The sequence below is a fragment of the Rhinopithecus bieti genome, unplaced genomic scaffold (assembly GCF_001698545.2).
Source record: "Rhinopithecus bieti isolate Rb0 unplaced genomic scaffold, ASM169854v2 scaffold_12640, whole genome shotgun sequence".
In the NCBI taxonomy this organism is placed as follows: Eukaryota; Metazoa; Chordata; class Mammalia; order Primates; family Cercopithecidae; genus Rhinopithecus; species Rhinopithecus bieti.
Window position 1 is genome coordinate 278,863 of NW_016807406.1, and position 18,352 is coordinate 297,214.

At 37.8% G+C, this 18,352-nt stretch overlaps 1 protein-coding gene across 7 annotated transcripts in view; it reads right to left on the reverse strand.

The window, feature by feature from the left end:
* The window catches only part of CNTN4 (contactin 4), a 1,016,652-nt gene that overhangs the window by 209,528 nt on the left and 788,772 nt on the right, over positions 1-18,352 (reverse strand). For all 7 annotated transcript variants that reach the window (XM_017881656.1, XM_017881655.1, XM_017881658.1 and 4 more), the window contains one exon: positions 5,611-5,808. In XM_017881656.1, coding sequence (XP_017737145.1) covers positions 5,611-5,808 — 198 coding nt within the window. The remainder of the gene's footprint in view (positions 1-5,610; positions 5,809-18,352) is intronic.

An 18,352-nucleotide genomic window follows, 5' to 3' on the forward strand; every position in this document is an offset into this window, starting at 1 on the left:
AATATTCAAAAATATTTAACAATCACTGTGTAATGCATGGACCTATCAGACAGACACATTTATCTTTGTTCTAATAACCAAAAAAAAATTTTTTTAAACCTGCCAAACCAGTCCCCACTCAGTCTCCAGAAAAACAGAAAAAAAAAAAGGCAAAGGCTAAACAATGAATTTTCATGATAAATTATGTACCTGTGTATGTAATGTAATGTGCATAAACAGTGTAACAGACATTATCTCATTTTCTCAAGACTGTCCTAATCTCTGCAATTTCTTTTCATGTTAAGCTATTTTTGAGAGAGCCATGTAAGTGGCTAAAGACAGAAGAAAGAGCCAATATGATTATCATCGAAGACTACTATTTCTCTAGTAGTTATGCTTTATGAATGGTCTGTTACCTTTGTTTGTGGAAATTTAGGGATAACTCTTTGAGATCTGCGCAGGAAGCATATAACATAGCAGGCTCAGCACTATTTATAACCAAGAGCTGGGCTAAAAAGGATCAACGGACTACTTTAGTACCTGTAGTAATAATAACCATGATATACTCTTCCCAATTATAATACTTTCCTCTCATGGTTCCTAAGCAACAGGTGTACCTTCCCGAATCAGTTATCTTCTCAAAGCAGATTTTAAAATATCTGGATAAATAGCTATAAACTCTGATAAAATTTTCTCACATATGTCTAACAACTCATATTTTATGTGTCCCAGAAGTGAATACTGCAAAATAACAGTCATTTGAAATAATTCTCACTATAAAATTCTCAAAAATTATAAAGCAAAAGAAACGAAGCAAATGTATAAATCTAGAGCTCAAACAGCCTTTTCTGAACCTCAGTGAAATAGTATGATGGCCAAGGACCAGAAATCTGTCCTGACACATTTTTCTTATCTGAATTCTCTGGTCTTCAGTTCCCTTGTTTCTCAAAAAATAAAGACATAAAACTGGATGATCTCTAAGTGCCTATTAGGTCCAATAATCAGGGCATAACTCCTTTATCAAACAATGTTCTAAAATTTGAAAACTCTATGTTTTAGAAAATGAGAAAATAATGACAAGCAAAAGAAAAAAAAATCAAAATTTACCACTAAAAGTTAAACACTTTAAACATCATTAGTCACTTTGGAGAGTATTATTCCACCTTTCTCTGTCACTATACATTATTTTAAAAAAGAAGAAGAATACGATCTATACACTATTGTAATCTGTCTTTTAAAAATATAATTTGTTGATCATATTTTAGGTAAGAAAGTTATTGATGCTATACTTCTGTTCTGTCACTGTTCAAAGCACTTTCAATTACAACACACAAAATAACTATCTGAGGTAGATGCTGTTACCCTTATCTTACTGATGAGAAACCAAGTACAATGAGGTTAAACTGACACATCCAAAGCCACATGGCTAATAAATGGTGAGGCTGAACTCTGCCCGGACTGCTTGGCTCCAGGATCCTCATGGCTTGTGTCCTTACCTCCTGGCCCCACACTGGAGCCATCATTTGAGATGTAGGAAAGAGTGAGCCATGTGAAGAGCTGGGGAAAAGCGAACAGGGAGCCCCAGGGTTTTGCAGGACTGGGGTGAGTGGCAAATGGTCAGTGAACAGACATGGAACTCATCACACCTCGTTTGTATCAGGAACTGAGCCAAGGTTCACTGTTCACCTTTTATGACTCACCATGGGCTACAAATAAGGAATCATAGTCCAGACTGCTTAGCTGAAATGCCCAGGAAACAAGCTGAATATTGGGGAAATACAGTTATCCTGGCTACATGTGCTCTTAGCAAGGGAAATGACAAGTCTAGCAATTAGTTTAGCTCAGGCTTCAAACTCCTTTGTCTTGCTTTTTTTTTTTTTTTTTTTTCCTTTTCTGAGGCAGGCAGAGGATGTGAAATTTTGAGTGTGCTTCAATGATCAAAATGATTGTAAAAATTCTATACTCGCCTTGCACTTATCAGCCTAATATACAGTCACCAAATCCCAGATCTTGAGGAGAGAGAATTTCATTGATTTTACTCTCACAGAATAGATTTTAACAAGAATGTCCTCTTTATTTTGCAATCTCTCCTTGATTTATATTTCCCTTTTTCTCTCACCTTCAGAAAACAGCTAATTAAATAACCTATTTTCTGCTTAGTAACACAGTTTGAGTGTCCATTTTATGTACTCAAGTGTTAATGGAAAAGACATGAATTTTCACCATGCAGTGCTTATGGAAATTAAGAATGAGTGGGCATTAATGGCTGAAGAATGAGATCCTTAGTCTGCTAACTTTGTGATAAAATATTTTAATACAAAACATTTGTCATCTCTATGAAGACATATCAGACAAATCAAGACAAATCTAAAAGCCAGGGAAAAGGCAGAGTTGTTGCCAGTTTTAAGTATACATGATGATTCTGGAGTGCTTGTGCTCCTGAATGTTTATTTCTTATTTTTTGAAGAGGCAGTTCTGTGTGACATCTGTCCCTGGCTATGTCACAGTATATCAAAGTCAATATGTAATTACATCTGTGACTTGATAGACCAAAACAGATAATACCACTGAACAGATATTCTGGCATAAGTGCATTTGGGTAGAAGCCAGAGGGGCTGTATTTTTAAGCGATTTCTTACAAAATGCCACTGGAGCATATCTTTTGAAAGTTTCTTCATCTGTCAGTCTGGAGAGATAGCACTGATAGCTTTTGACAGAGCTAGTACCTTACCTACTGTTCTCTATAAGTTGATAAGAATTTTCAGTTTTATTTAATATAATGTAGCTCAATCCAACATATTAATTTAACATTTGCCATGTGGCAAGCACTGTGCTGGAGCGCAGTACAAAGTCAAATGAAAATGATGATCTTTCCTTGGTCATAATGTGAGCGAGGTAGGGAAGGCAAGCCGACATATTTGAATATACCAGATGAATGTTATGATAGAAAGATGGCCAAAAAAGCACAAAACAAATAATTCTTCCCGTTGCCAAGGGAGAAGTTATGTATTTGGTTTTACAAATAATGCTTAAAATAGTATTTTTGATTTTTCCCTTGCAAACCTGTGCAGTAAAACCATTTCAGCAAAGGGCATTCCCATACACTCAGCTGCTATGTCAGAAACCTATGTGTCATCCTTGATTTTCTCTTCCACTATCTCCCACATTTAAGGAATGAGCAGGTTCTGGCAGCTTTACCAGAAAACTATATCCTAAATCCATTTCTCTCCTTCTCTGCTGTTACTCCCTAGTTTAACCCGCCATCATTTCCCAACTGAATTAATTGCAGTAGTATTCTGATTGGATTTTCAGTTTTCACTCTTGTTTTCTGAAAGTCCATTTTCCACATAGCAGCTAAGCAATCTTCTTAAAAACATAAATCACTCTTTTGCATATAATTCTCTAACGGCTTCTCACTGCACAGGAAGTAAAATCTGGTAATTTCTCTATGGCCTCCATGTCCTGGCCCCTGACTCTCTTTTAACCTTAATTCTATCCACCCTCCACCCTGCTCAGTATGCTCCAACCATGCACCATTCTTCATGTTCCCTGAACATGTTGAGTGCTTTTTTTCAGGCCTCAGGGCCTTTGCATGATGTTAACTCAGCCTGGAAAGTTCCGCCCTCTGATCTTAAGAGGGCTGGTTTCTTGTTATTTCAGGTCTCAGCTCAAATGTCTGCTCCTTAGAAAGGCTTTCCATGGCTGTCTAAAGTAGACACCCACTGTGCCCCCTCTCCACACCACTGAGCTGTTATTTTATCATACTGGTTTACTGCTATCTAAAATAATAGGATTTTGGTTTTGCTTATGTTTGTTTGTTTCTTTGTGTCTGCATCGCCCAGGAGAATGCAAGTGCTTCCTGTTCACCAGCACTCAGCATAGTGGCTGTCACACAGCAAGTTCTAAATAAATGTATGTTAAATGGATGAATAAATGAATGGTTAAAATCTAAATTATTTGCTTGAAAATTCCACATATAGTCTATGTAGTAAGGATGCTCAGACCCTCTCTTTAGAGCTGCTTAGTCTATAAATACTCTGTTCTGGAAGGTTCAGGTTCAGAGACTCACTTAGGCACAAAGTTCAGTGACAAAACAGAGGAAAAGAGTAACAAACTTGGGGAACAGAAATCTGAGTCCCAGTCTTGCATTTGTCAAGTTTTTCTTATATAAATTCAAATAAGAGTTGTTATAGTATAATGCAAGGAAGCACTGTGAGGGTTTAAGATGTCAGGCTCTGGAGTCAGTTAAGACACGGGTGCTGGGTGGAAATCTTGGAGCCATTAATTTTTAATGAATGTGGCTGAGCCCCAGTTTCCCCATCTGCAAAAGAGAATGTTTATCATATAATTGTTTGAGATTTGAATGACATAATTCACACACAGTTCTGTGCACAGTGACTAGGCACATATTAAATGTCAAACAGATGTTTGCTATTAATGTTTTTGGCTGATAGTATCCTCACTCGTGTGATGTCTAGTTATTACTGTTCATAATGGAAGATCTGAATGTGTATTAGATAGTTAAAGGATTTTAAATGAATAGAAACCTGAACATGTCCACTATGACTGCTTAAATCATGATATCAGCCCTTGCTGAAGGGCTTAATTATGTCTTTGTTTGAATTTATTCAACAAATATTTATTGAGAATCTTCGATGTACCAGGCACTAAACTAGGTGCAGCAGAGGTGGCTGTGACTAAGGTACTACATGTGCTTTAAAAAAGGCAAATTACTAGTAAGACAGATAGCGAAGCACACAGACAATTGTGATGCAGAATTATGAGATCTTGGGGGTTATGGTCGTAGACTCGATATAGAAGGTACCTGACACAGCATGGTTGGGTGGCAGCGTGGGCAAGCAGAGATGGCTTCCTGGAAACAGTGATATCTTTGAAGAAACTGGAAGAACCAGTATCAGTTATCCAAGGGAGAAGCTGAGAGGATGGGACTAAGGAAAGGAGGAGCATTTCAAGAAGAGGGAACAGCATATATAAAAACCCGTGGCGGGAAAGGGCATGGTACTCCTAGAGTTTGGCATACACGGCTGTCTTTACAAAGTACACGGTGATTTTTACTACACATTGTGAAGTCATTTAGGTAATTAAGAATATATGAATTTCATATATTTTCTTGAAATATTCTAATAGTGTGGGGAATTAAAACTTCTGTCTCAAATAAGCCTTGTTATGTCTACATTTCACTGTGGTGGGAACTATGCGTTCAGTATTGTAAATCCAGAGGTTATTTGGACAATTGGACACAGAATACTAAATTACATATAATTGATTAATGAGCTAATTGTTCAATCTTTCACTTCATTCTGACTGTGTATACAGTTTAAGTGGGAGAGAAACAAGAAATACCTTCCTTTGTTATTTATATTCACCTAAATCCTCATTCTATTCCTGTTGAGACTAGCAATTAGATTTCTAATTAGTGTTCCAAAATGGATTCATGGGTTTATCTCTTACACAAGTGGAGAAGATATGGGTACCAAATATAGGCAGCATTAAACTTTTCTTACATTTAATTTAGACAATAAAGCTTTGTGAGCCAATAACATAACATACCTCCACATTCATCCTGTGATTGCAAAAAACAAAATTAACAAAATTACTTAGAAAACTCACCATCATTTCTCAATATTAGTGGTGTAGGTGGCCCCAGGACCTTGTGGTTTGTCACAGTATTGGTAACCACACAGGTATAATTCCCAACATCTGATTTTTCTACTTTGGCAATATACAGATTCCCAGTCTCTTGAGAAACAAAGCGGCGATTATCCTGATAGGAAGGATATTCATTGAAGATCCAGGCATAACTCAACTCTGAAAGTAAAAAAAATCTTCATTACAAATATGTCTTTTGGCACTGGAACTCTACTGTTTTCATGAAAGAAATGATCAGGTTAAAAATTTATATACTGTTGCCCAATGACTCTTTTTCAGCCTACTAAATATAGATAGGAAGTAATCACAGTCCCCTATGGTATTTTACCAGGCTTTCTACCATCAGTCAATAAGGTTCCATTTCCAGAGAAGTAAAAGATCCACTGATAGCTGATTAAGTGATGTCCAACCTCTTTAAGTCAAGGGCTAAGCATTTATAGTTTGCTAATCATGTGTCAGGCACTATGCAACATGTATTGAGTAATGCTCAAATTACAGACCCAGGGTGTCTATAATCTTGATATAGTAATGCTGGAAGTCACCCTGGAAACTGTTTAGTTCATTTATTTTGTTTTATAGATAGTAATCGTTATATTACATCATAATGCCCCACACTTGCGTAGTACTTTATGCTTTCCAATATATTTGATAGTTTTATCTCCATTAACTGAGAAACTAGCACCTAGGAAGAGAGTAACTTATTCAAATTCTTAGCTCTAGTTAGAAACAGAATAATTCCTGAGTCTCAGCGCAGTCTTCTTCCAATGCCTCCTGCTGTCAACTCAAATTCTTTCTTCTCACTTGTGAGGTTGAATACTTTTCCATCATTTTAGTAAGACAGCAGTTTAATACTGTGGCAAATACTCATTAAGTACACACTGACTGACTAGTTGACTGATTCCACAAATATACATCATATTAAAAAAAATTAGATCCATGAGGGAGTGGATATGAAATAGTGATAAAAGAGCAACATTTTCACAGACACTTATCCCATAATCTCAGTGGGATGAATTTAATAGGCAGTTGTATCTGAAAACATTCCTTTGAAAGTTCCAATTTTTATAAGAATTAGGTAAATGTTTTATGAAGGACCACATGATCTCATGCTTTCCATTTCAGAGAAGACCACTAAATGACAGTGAGTTTAAATGATTTGCTGCAGTGAACTATTGTGCTCCAAGGAAATCAAACTGCTTCAGCTCCAGGCATTCCATGATTCCTCTCTTTAAAGTGTAATTTCCAGATTTGTCCAAAGCTAGAGAAGTGATATACTAGCTACTGGCACTGATTAGCCAACATGTCCCACTTTATCTTCAAAAATTACTTTGTTGAGGGGAGGGTGAGGGAACAACTAAATGCAATGGGGCCTCTGGTTTCAGAACTAGTTGGCTGAGTTCTTATATGTCACTTTTTCATATGATCATGAGCTAAAGCCTAAATGTATAAGGTGTCCTTGGAAAATAGCAGAAAGGTCACTTCAGCTTTGTAGAGAGAACGCTAATTACTGTAAAAGCCATTTTTTGTACTGTAATCCTTCAATGTGTCCCAATTGTACTTGACCTCAACAACTGAATGTGCAACAGGAAGCATATTCTGCCTTAATAATCCACTGTTTACACACAAAGGAAGGGTCATGCAGATTGTTTTCCCTTTATCACTGGATTATAACGTTTCCACATGTATTATTTTAGAAAGATATAATTATGTTTATATGAGAATGGCTAATCATTTTATTTACAAATGTGCATGTAATTATAAGTAACCCCATGCTGATGTCAAGAGGATACTCAGTGTAAATATGCACGTGCTTTCCAGAAAGCTGGTTACTTCCTCAAGAAACAAAAATCTAGGGGAGGAAAAGCCTCTATAATACATTGTGAAGAAGTACTATCCTGTATGGTAGGCTTTTAACAAACAGCATAGCAATACACTCCTTACGTACTCAATATGTGAGTTTCAAGCAAAGCTAGTCATCTCTCAGCACCTCAACTTTCTCCTATGCAAAATGAGAAGATTTCCTATCTCCTAATTATTTATAAGAGAGTTTTAAGTATAAATTAGCACCTCTAAAGTCACATGATGGAAGTTAGAATGTAATTTACCAGCACAATATTAATCAACCCACATTTCTCCAAGGAGAGTTGAAAGCAAATACAGGAAACTACTTTTTTTTTTTTTTTTTTTTTTTTTTTTTTGAGATGGAGTTTTGCTCTTTGTTGCCCAGGCTGGAGTGCAATGGCATGATCTTGGCTCACTGCAACCTCTGCCTCCTGCGTTCAAGCAATTCTCCTGTCTCAGCCTCCTAAGAAGATGGGACTACAGGTGCCCACCACGACACCTGGCTAATTTTTGTATTTTTAGTAGATATGGGGTTCCACCATGTTGGCCAGGCTGGTCTCGAACTCCTGACCTCAGGTGATCTGCCTGCCTCGGCCTCCCAAAGTGCTGGGATTACAGGTGTCAGCCACTGCACCTGGCCAGGAAATGATTTTTTTTTTTTCCCCTGCAATATTTTTCAGAACTCTCAGTAGTGGCTACTGGCTGCAAGGCTCTCTGAATTCTGCAGGAGACTCATTTAGCAACTACAAAGTCGATATTGGGAAAATGGCATCTGCTTCATTATTTTTCTAATTGGAGAGGAACAACAACAACAACAACAACGAAGTAAGACTGAAGTTCAAATCTGTGTTACATAAGGGAAGCCATTTAAACTCCATTTTCAGTTTCTTGGTCCATAAAATGAGGACAATTTAAAATGTGATGCAGGTACGTGGTGAGGATCTGATTATGTGAAAGCACCTTGAACTCTCTAAAGGGCTGTACAGATGTTATTATTGGTGTTGCACTTCACCAGGTTAATCATTATAGAAGTAAAACCTTTTTATTCAATTAACATGCGGTTTGATCTAATTAAAAATAAGTTGATTCCTTTCGCTTCCCTGTTTATGTGACTTAAGTAACTTAGTGAGAGATGCAAACACCCGGAAGTGCCTTGTGCAGCATTTCCTAAACAGTGGTCTTCGATGATTAATTCTTTGTTTTCTACTCCCACATCCCTAAAACTCAAAGGGTTACATGATCAAATTACTTTGAGAAGTACTGGATTAAACAAAATAAAATGGAGTTTTAACTTTTTTCTTTCAGGACTGGCAAGAGATTTTGACATGCCAATGTCCTTGAAACTCCTTAGAGAGTGTTTAAGCATCCAAACTTATTTGCTCATGGAATTACCACCACCACAACCACCTAACCCTCATAGCTCAAAAAACCCAGGTTGGGAAACGCTGTACCAATTAGTTCAGTTCAAAAAACAATAAGTAGAATATAAGGATTATTAACTGTATTACTTCAGTTTCTGCAAAATCATTAACATTAAATAGAACAACAAACAACAACAAAATGTTGAATTAAAGTTGTAATGTTTCCCCAACTGTAATAACAATATAGCAGTGTAACCATTTCTTATGCTGAAATAAAAAAAGAAGAAGAAACCATAGTTGCCAAGAAGAGCCTCAAACAGAAGATGCTAAGGAACCTAACCAACCTGGTTCAACGTCTACCGTTTGTAAAGACTGTTGAGTCCTGTCCTGAAGTGGAAAGGTCAGCAGAAAAGTCTTGGCTGGTGTACTGGTGAGAACACGTTGGGCTAAGCACTAAGCTCCTAAAACAGGGGAAATCTCTCACCAAGACATTAACTTAGTTTTTTTCTCAACCAAATATCACCACCTGGAATATTGTAGTTTTATTTGTTTATGTCTTCAGGGCAATCAGGAAGGAGCAGGAGGAATATAATGTAATGAGAATGTAGACATCAAAGCAGGCAAAGAGTGTAGTAAAACTAAAACACACACAACGAATTGCTTGTCCTATTTCTTCATTTAAAAGATAAGAAAATTCTGAGGTCTAGAAAGGGTAAGGTTGGAGCACCAAAAAGAGGTGAGGCAGACTCTAACCTACTCGTTCTAGCTTAACTCTCATCCCAGTGTACCACCTAGGAAAAAGTAAGCGCTCTGGACATTTGAAACCAAGATCTGGTATTGTTCTATCACTCAAAAGACAATTGAGATTTCCCTTAAGAACCAAAACCTATTTTTATCAGAGCGAAACATTAATCCATTGGGTTACATGAAACGTTATCAACATTCTGAAAAATAAAGCCAAGTAAATAAAACAAAATAAACTTTTATGTGCTGCAACTTGCAAAAGTGTATCCCACTCAGTTTGATTTCCTTAGGGACTTTCATGCAATATTTATACTTACTCAAACTTGACAGATTTCTTTTGATAAGTTTTCACACACTAATTGCTCTGGAAGTGACAGACAGTTTCTGTCCCATTGGCAATTTGTAACAACTGAGTAAACAGATACTTGGAATGCAATATATTAAATAGATTGTGAAACTTCTGGTGCTCAATTGAAAAATACTGAGGCTAGTTGTATTGTGATACTCATTAAAGAAGAAAGGCCTAGCAATGGTTTTTTTGGTTTGCAGCATCCAAATCTATTGGAAATGAACTCTGAAGCTCTCTTAATTGGTTCTTTTTTTTCTATATCTCTAAGCCAACAACAAATGATGTATGACTGTTATTTTTAAAAGACACCAATCAAGCAATTTTCAAATCCAGGTACTCATTGAACAAATTACCCAAATGATCAATCAGAATTCTCTGGATGGTTGCTCTTTAATTGTTCTTGACACCAATTTATTTCTAGAGCCATATTATACTTCATTATGTTCTGAGTCATATCCCAGTAGTGGCAAAGATGTCAGTTTTCAAAGATGCCTTTCTTAACCTCAAAGTTTTAAACCTGAAAGGGCTCTTCGTCCAACTTTTTCAATTTTACATATCAGGAAACTGAAGTCTAGAGAAACTGTATGAGTGGATCATGATTACACATTTGACAAGTGGCAGGGATGGGACTGTGGGGTAGCCCCAGTATTCAGAAGAGCTGGTTCTGTTAGGAAGCCATATGTTCCTCTGAAAATGTATTTTGGAGCCAGAAGATATCAGTTTTCCTTATCTATTAATTGAGGGAGTGGGATTACATGATGTCTCAGTCTCTTTCATCCTTCCATACATTCTATATGTATATCATCAAATCCAACACGCTCATTTGACAAATAAGGAAAGAAAGATCCAAGGAAACCCAGTAACTTGCTAGGAATCACATGGGTAGTTATTGGGAAGGTCAAGAACTAGAACGCACACATGCACACACACACACACACACACTCTCTCTCTTACTAATTTGATTTAAGCTGTGTTGTATTTTGTAGAAAGAAGATATTAGCATTAAGTCAGGAGACATGGATGGTAGTCTTTGCATTATAACACATTTTGGCTTTAATAAATTATTTTAACAGCATGATAGAGTCTCCTTACCTTTAGATACTTTTATCAATATGTATCCTATTTTTTACACAGTGTTTGTGAGGTTGGATTTAAACGGATATATAATTCTAAGAAAGTAGATGTGAAAAGTGTATTTTAAGTGATCTACAAATGAAACGGGTAAAACGAATGTATTCATTGGTTCATTTGTTGGTCAAATATTTACAAAGCATCAATTGTTTGCAAAAGCACTGAGCTCAGTGCTGAGATGGAGAGCTGTGCTGGCAAGTGCTGGAGAGCAGTTACAAAGACAGGGGTTGGAATCAGTTAGTGTGCTGAGCAAAGGGAAAAATGGCATAAGTCCATGGAAAGATCTCTGGAATTGGTGTCAAGAGACATGAATTGAGTCTTGGCTTTGGTACTTAATCAGCTGGAAAGTAATTTCTATTCCTCAGTTTTCTCATCTGAAAAACAGGATAATTAAAAGAATACCTTCCCTGCCTAAACCAAGAGTTACACTGATCACCAAACATATTAATGTAAATTCTTAGAGTTTCTTGTGGCATTTTTTTCAACAAAAAATATCTTCTTGTAAATGGATTGATATCTTGTCTTTCTCTGACCTTTGTGAAACAAAAATGTTATAAATTGCGAGCAACCCAAAAAATTCCCTAAGAAAGTAAGAATTATACCAGGAACTGCAAGAACTAAATAGCATTGATGATTGTGCACAATAAACAGGTAGCAGGAGAAGGCAAGAGTGTTTGGTTTCAGAGGAAACTAAAACCACTCATGTCACATGAAAGATCTATGAGCTCTCTCAAGAAGAGAGTGACCAACAGACTTTGGATTCTGAGAGAGGGAGCTTCTGGATGACATTTCTAATTATACTAAGACACAAAATGATAAATATAAAGTCATATGTGAGCTGTCATCCAGTGAACAATGCTTTGGGAAACAAGAGTGGAGGGGCAGTGTCTGAGATGAGCTGAGATCTGAAGGTGTGGAAATGGGAGAGATACTGTACCTCTATTAATTAGAAGACAGACTAATGAGTATTTAAACCTATAATGATGGTAATGACCCTTTGCAGCTTAGGTTGTTGAAATCATGACTGTAGCTGTCAGGACCTCTATTACAAATACTTTGTGGTCCAGAGAACTTTGTTCAGACAGGTCCCAAGCAATGAGCAGGACCATCCAGGGTCCAGACACTGTTTTCATTTTTCATTAGTGCTGAGTAGAGCAGGGATGACAGATAAGTGTCACTTGGACTACCAGTCACCACTCCTACACCCATGGCTGACATTTATAATTGACTCTGCCAGACACAGACTGAGAATCATTCTCAATACAGTGTTTCAGGCAATTACCTCCAATCAATTTGTGTTGGCACATAAAGTGAAAGCTTTTCACCGTCTTCGCAGTGCTGATTTTGGAGAAATGAAATGGTGCCCATATGAGGCAAGGATTAGATAAGGCCTAGTACTAAATCTCATCCAACCTTGTGCCAGGTATTTCTAAAAATAAGCCTTCCAGCTAAGAGACTACTCGCTTTGTTCAAGATATTTTTAGTACATGCTATTTACTTATTCAGATGTGGCAGTGGAGGTGTGGAAAAGCAAGATGGCAAAAGGTGCATTTTCTGGTCAGGTATACAGTTCTTGAATATGTTCAAGTATGACTTACAATATCCTCCTCTTACATGTAACTTCTTATTTTCTTGCCTCTATTTTTTGGGGGGTAAATTGGGCATTTTTCTAGGGTGTAGATTTTCTTTAAGAAATTGTGGGTGGAAATTATGGAATTTAACTCGAAAGTAATTTAACTCATTGTTTAGGCAATAAGCCAAATATGAGTATATGACAAAATAGGACATACAACTTATATGATTTTTAAAGGTAAATGGAAAGGCTTCAACAAAATCTTGTACTTGCAGTCAATGGCTTCAGCATATAACTCTGCATTCCCTGTCTCTTCTCTGCTTTCAGAACTGTATCAGTGAGAAGTTTGAGAACTATTGCCTAGATCTGGAGTCAGTAAACTTTGTATCCTCCAAGGGAAGAAGTCATTTAAAAAAAAAAAAAAAAAAACAGGAAAGCATCCTTTTTGTTAGCATGTTCCGACTGGCGTGGAGGCTGGAAAGTGACAGTGCACAGAACAGACCTTGAGACTGACAAGTGGATGTGTCTTTTATAGTTTCCTTATGTTATGAAACTGAAAATCCAAAGGCAATGAAATGTTGAAGAGATATCTGCACTCTCATGTTTATTGTAGCACTAGTCACAATAGCCAAGATATGGAATCAACCTAAGTGTCCATGAGTGGATGAATGAATGAAGAAAATGATACATATACACAATGGAATAGTATCTAGCCATAAAAATAATAAAATCCTGTTATTTGCAACAACATGGTTGAACCTGGAGGACATTATGCAAAGTGAAATAAGCCAGGCACAGAAAGACAAACAGTGCATGATCTCTCTCATATATGGAATCACAAAACGTTGAACACATAAAAACAGAGAGTAAGATTGTGATTACCAGAAGCTGGGGAGCAGGGAGGTTGGAGGAATGTTGGTCAAAGAATACATAATTTCAGTCAGACAGAAGGAATAAGTTCAAGAGAGCTATTGTACAACATGGTGAGTACAGTTAGTAACAATGTATTCTATTCTTGAAAATTGCTGAGTAAATTTTCAAAGTTCTTGCCATAGAAAAAATGGTATGTGAGGTAATGAATATGTTAATGAGCTTGATTTAGTCACTCCATAATGTATACACATTTTAAAATGTTGTATGCCATAAATATATACAATGTTTGTCAATTAAAATAAATAAAAAATTCAAAAAATAAATTAAAACTCAAAATCAAATACATATCTTGATACTGGGCTTTTCTTGTTTTCTTTTCTTTTCTCTCTCTTTTTTTTTTTTTGAGACAGGGTCTCACTCTGTCACTTAGGCTGGAATGCAGGGGTGCAGCCTCCACCACCTAGGTTCAAGTGATTCTTCCACTTCGGTCTCCTGAGTAACTGGGACTACAAGCGTGCACCACCATGCCTGGCTAATTTTTCTATTTTTTGGTAGAGACAGGGTTTCACCATGTTGGCCAAGCTGATCGTGAACAACTGACCTCAAATGATCCCCCCATCATGGCCTCCCACAGTACTGGGATTACAGGTATGAGCCACTGCACCTGGCCTTGATATTGGGCTTTTCTTGAAACAAACATAGTCCTCAAATATCAGTCCTCAAAAGCAATCTGAGTTATACAACACAATTTCTACTATAACAAGTGGTTCTCAAATTTGAGTACGCTTCACAATCACTAGAAAGGCTTCTTATAACACAAAAGGCTGGATCTCACTCTTGGAGTTTCTTATTCTGGAGGTGGAACAGGGAGGGATAAGAATTGCAAGTTTCTAGGTGCTGCTGATGCTGTTGGCCTGAAGTCCACACTCTGAGAAACACTGTTTTAAAAGATTTGACTACATTAGGCTCTCATTCCGTCAGGCAAATGATTGCCAAAGGTGAATAGCAGCTTCCCACAGAGGAACAGGCACTCAGTCTTCAGTTTGCTATAGCCTCTACCCATTCCCTACTCCATATTCCAGTCCTATATGAATCTGTAGGCAATTTAGGTTGTGGCCCCTGCTTTAGGATACAGACACAAAGACAAATAAATGGAATTGACCCTTAGTTGCATACTTTTGTTGGTATGAAAATGGTACTGAAGAAAACAAATATAAGCTAATCTCAGTATTTTGATGCGATAAAAGTGGGGTGCTGAAACCATACAGAACCGACATTAGACCCTTGCCTGATTGTGATAAAGAATGGCCCAGACTAGCCTGGGCAACATATTAAGACCACTTCTCTACAAAAATACAAAGTTAGCTGGATATGGTGGTTCATACCTGTAATCCCAGCTACTCAGGAGTTTGGAGAGGCTGAGGTGGGAGGATCGCTTGAGCCCAGGAGGTCAAGGCTGCAGTGAGTCATAATCGCACCACCATACTCCAGCCTGGTCAACACAGTAAGACCAAGTCTCAAAAAAACAAAACAAAAAATAGATGGCCCAGTCTGTTCAGTGTGGTCAAACCATCAAACCAGTAAAGCCATGGCAGAGAGATGCAGCTGCAGTGGACTATGATGGGCAGATGGAAACACTGTTCATGGGGGATAAAGAATGTTTCTTTCAACTATTTGTTAAAAATTTGGTATTTTAAGAAATCAAAGGTATCACCATATTTTACAAAGAGCTCAAACACACAAAGTTCATTTTAAAAGTGTTAATCCCTTGAAGCATGAATACCCTTTGATAGCCAAGTATAAAATACTTTCAGATAATGTAGAAAGCACATAAAAGCTAAAGAGACAACTATCAAAGTTCATGCCCAGTTTCAGAGAGAATATGGCTTTTTCTCAAGTGGCAGGAGAATAGAAAAAATCAGATGATACAACTCTTTCAGCTCCACACTTATACATGCTTCATACAAGCCCTGTGGGTTGGTCCCAGGTTCTCTCTAGGAAGGAGTGTAGGTCCCATTGCTGGGGAGAAAATCAGCATCCAGGTCCTGTGGATTTGAATTCCATAGAGGTTTTTTTGTCTCACCATCATCTGTCACCGGCCTAAGAACATCCTGCTATTCTGTCCATATCAGGTTCAGGGTCACTCAAGGCCAAGCCACACAACGCTGCCAGATTAATCCTACCAAAGGGCAGCTTTGAGTCATGTCCCTCCTTCCCACACAAATCCTCTGTGAGTCCCACTGCCTCCTGGATTAAGTAAAATGCATCCAGCTCACATTCAAATCCTTCCATAACAGGACCCCAAGTTATTTAGTTTTAGCTTTCTACTCTTTACTCTTTGTTAATGTATACTCTGGGGGAGGATCCCTCAAGCTAGGAGCTGCAAAACTTTAGGGAGGCTAAGGAGGGGCATCTTTGATTAATGGATTCATACAGTACATAGTATTCCTGCAGGGGTCACTTTTAGATGCAAAGAGAAGACACAGTGGGAGGGTTGTGCCCGTCCATCTGGGCTTTAAGCAGAGAGCTCTGTTTTTGAAATTTGCACTTCCCCACAAAATTGTATTTTAAGAAAGGTTTATACTGCTAAGAAGGGTTGCTTAAGGTAAAGTGGAAAAATAGTCACTGATTCCCCTTGTGTGCTGGGTGCTTTTCAGTCCCTCTGACAAGGCTTGTACACTCTCTTCTCAGGACATGTTTCCCCACTTTTACTTATCTCAGCCACTATCTTTTGCAAAGAGCCATTTCCTGACCAGGAAAATTACATGGGGTCTCTCCTCAACAACAAAATAAGTGTTTGTTTCTTTTTTGCCTCATAGCAACCAGCACATTGTTTCACACATTGAAATTTGTTTTTATGTATTAGAATAGTTCAGTTGCTCATCTCTTCTCCATCTTCCAGGCTTGAATACTGCTTGTGGACAAGAATACATATGGCCGGAGAACATACACTTTACTTTCATGAAATCAACTTAGTAAGCGTTAGTTGAATTGAAGTGGAATTCCAAATGCCAGAAGTTTCCTGGAGCAACAGTATTATTGCTGAACTCCAGGCCCAAAGTGTTAGTTGAGAAAGAAGTCGCCTGTAAATAAGAAAGTACATTTCTTTCATCAGACCATTGATGGTAAATCAAATTCACCGAAATCAGAGGAGGGAAAAAAATAACAGTAACAACAAAAAATCCTTGGACTATCAAAATACGTATTTTAAATCGGAATGCGTGAGCCCCTTTCCTTAAAAATCCTTCCCTTTCCATTTATTTCTGACTCTCTGGTGCAGTTTTGCTGAGTTTACTAAGTGGCAGAAAGAAAATACAACAGATTAGCCAAGAGAGAGAAGGACTCAGTAAAGGCAGAAAGGAAAGGATGCAGCAGTGAAATTAGTCCCCCTGATGTGACTTACACTAAATGACATATGTTGATGAAAACTAGAGTTACCAGATGACACCCGTGTGACCCAGCCACTGGCCAGATCACAGTTACTCAAAGGTGACAGGAACACCTGGACTGAATAAGACATCTCTATGCGCAAGGAAAATTAAACTGGATCCAGTGAGCAAGATATTTTCGTTTACCTTCAGTAAGCCTCCATCTTATAAGTACATCAGCAGAACCACAACTTTCCTACTTCTTTACATTTTCAAAACACTTGCATATCCATTATCTCATTTGGTGCCTCTGACAATTTTTACAAATAAGTAGAATAAGGATTAGTTCCATGGGAGAGACAGGAAAAGTGAGATACAGAAAATGACATAAGCTATTCCAAGACCACACAGACTATCAGTGGAATTAGATTTGGGATTCAAACAGACATCTCTTGAGACCATGACAAAGAATTCTTTTCCTATGCCAGGAACCACTGCAACAGAAACCTTCAGCTTAACTAAGTCAATGACATGGCAGTCCAGCAGATTACCCTGACTGATGTGCCAGCCCTATGGTTGAGGCGGACTGTGGTAGGGATCAGGACAACCTTGTTCTCTTTTGTATGCCACAGTATCTAACCCCATAGTGACATTCAAGAGTACTCAGAATTTCAGGGAACTAGGTGACTAGTTAAATCCTGAAATATCAGTCTTGTACGTGTCACTTGTAGCATCAGCACTTAAAGATATTTCCTAAGAAAATTTTGACTGGACAAATCATAATTAATAGAAATTTTGCTTTTTCTCACAGAATAATGAAAATCTGTCTTATTACTTTAAGCTATGCAAATTCTGTGAAGAAAGAAAAAAGAGGATTCAACATGGGACCTAAAATGGATTCTCAGGAATAATGAAAAAATGCTGAATGGTGGAAAATGTCAATTTAACTCTAATTATTTACCTTTTTTAAGGCTTCAAGCAGTAATATGACTGACTGAGCAAGCTTTCAAGTAATATAATCAACTCCCACACAAGTTAACAATACACAGCCTTTTTACCAGATTATTAAACAAGTCCACATTCTCCTTAATTAAAGTTGTGATCTAAAATTCAGACAACTGACATTTAAATCGTGAGCACAAATTAACCCTTAATCAAATGTGCTAAGAAAATACCAATTTTCGGCCGCGCGCAGCAGCTCACGCTTGTGATGCCAGCACTTTACGAGGCAGGCAGATCACCCGAGCTCAGGAGATCGAGACCACCCTGGCCAACATGAAAAAACCCCATCTCTACTAAAAATACAAACAATTAGCCAGACGTGATGGCAGGTGCCTGTAATCCCAACTACTTGGGAGGCTGAGGCAGGAGAATCGCTTGAGCCCAGGAGGCGGAGTTTGCAATGAGCCGAGATTGCGCCACCACACTCCAGCCTTGGCAACAAGAGCAAAACTCCATCTCA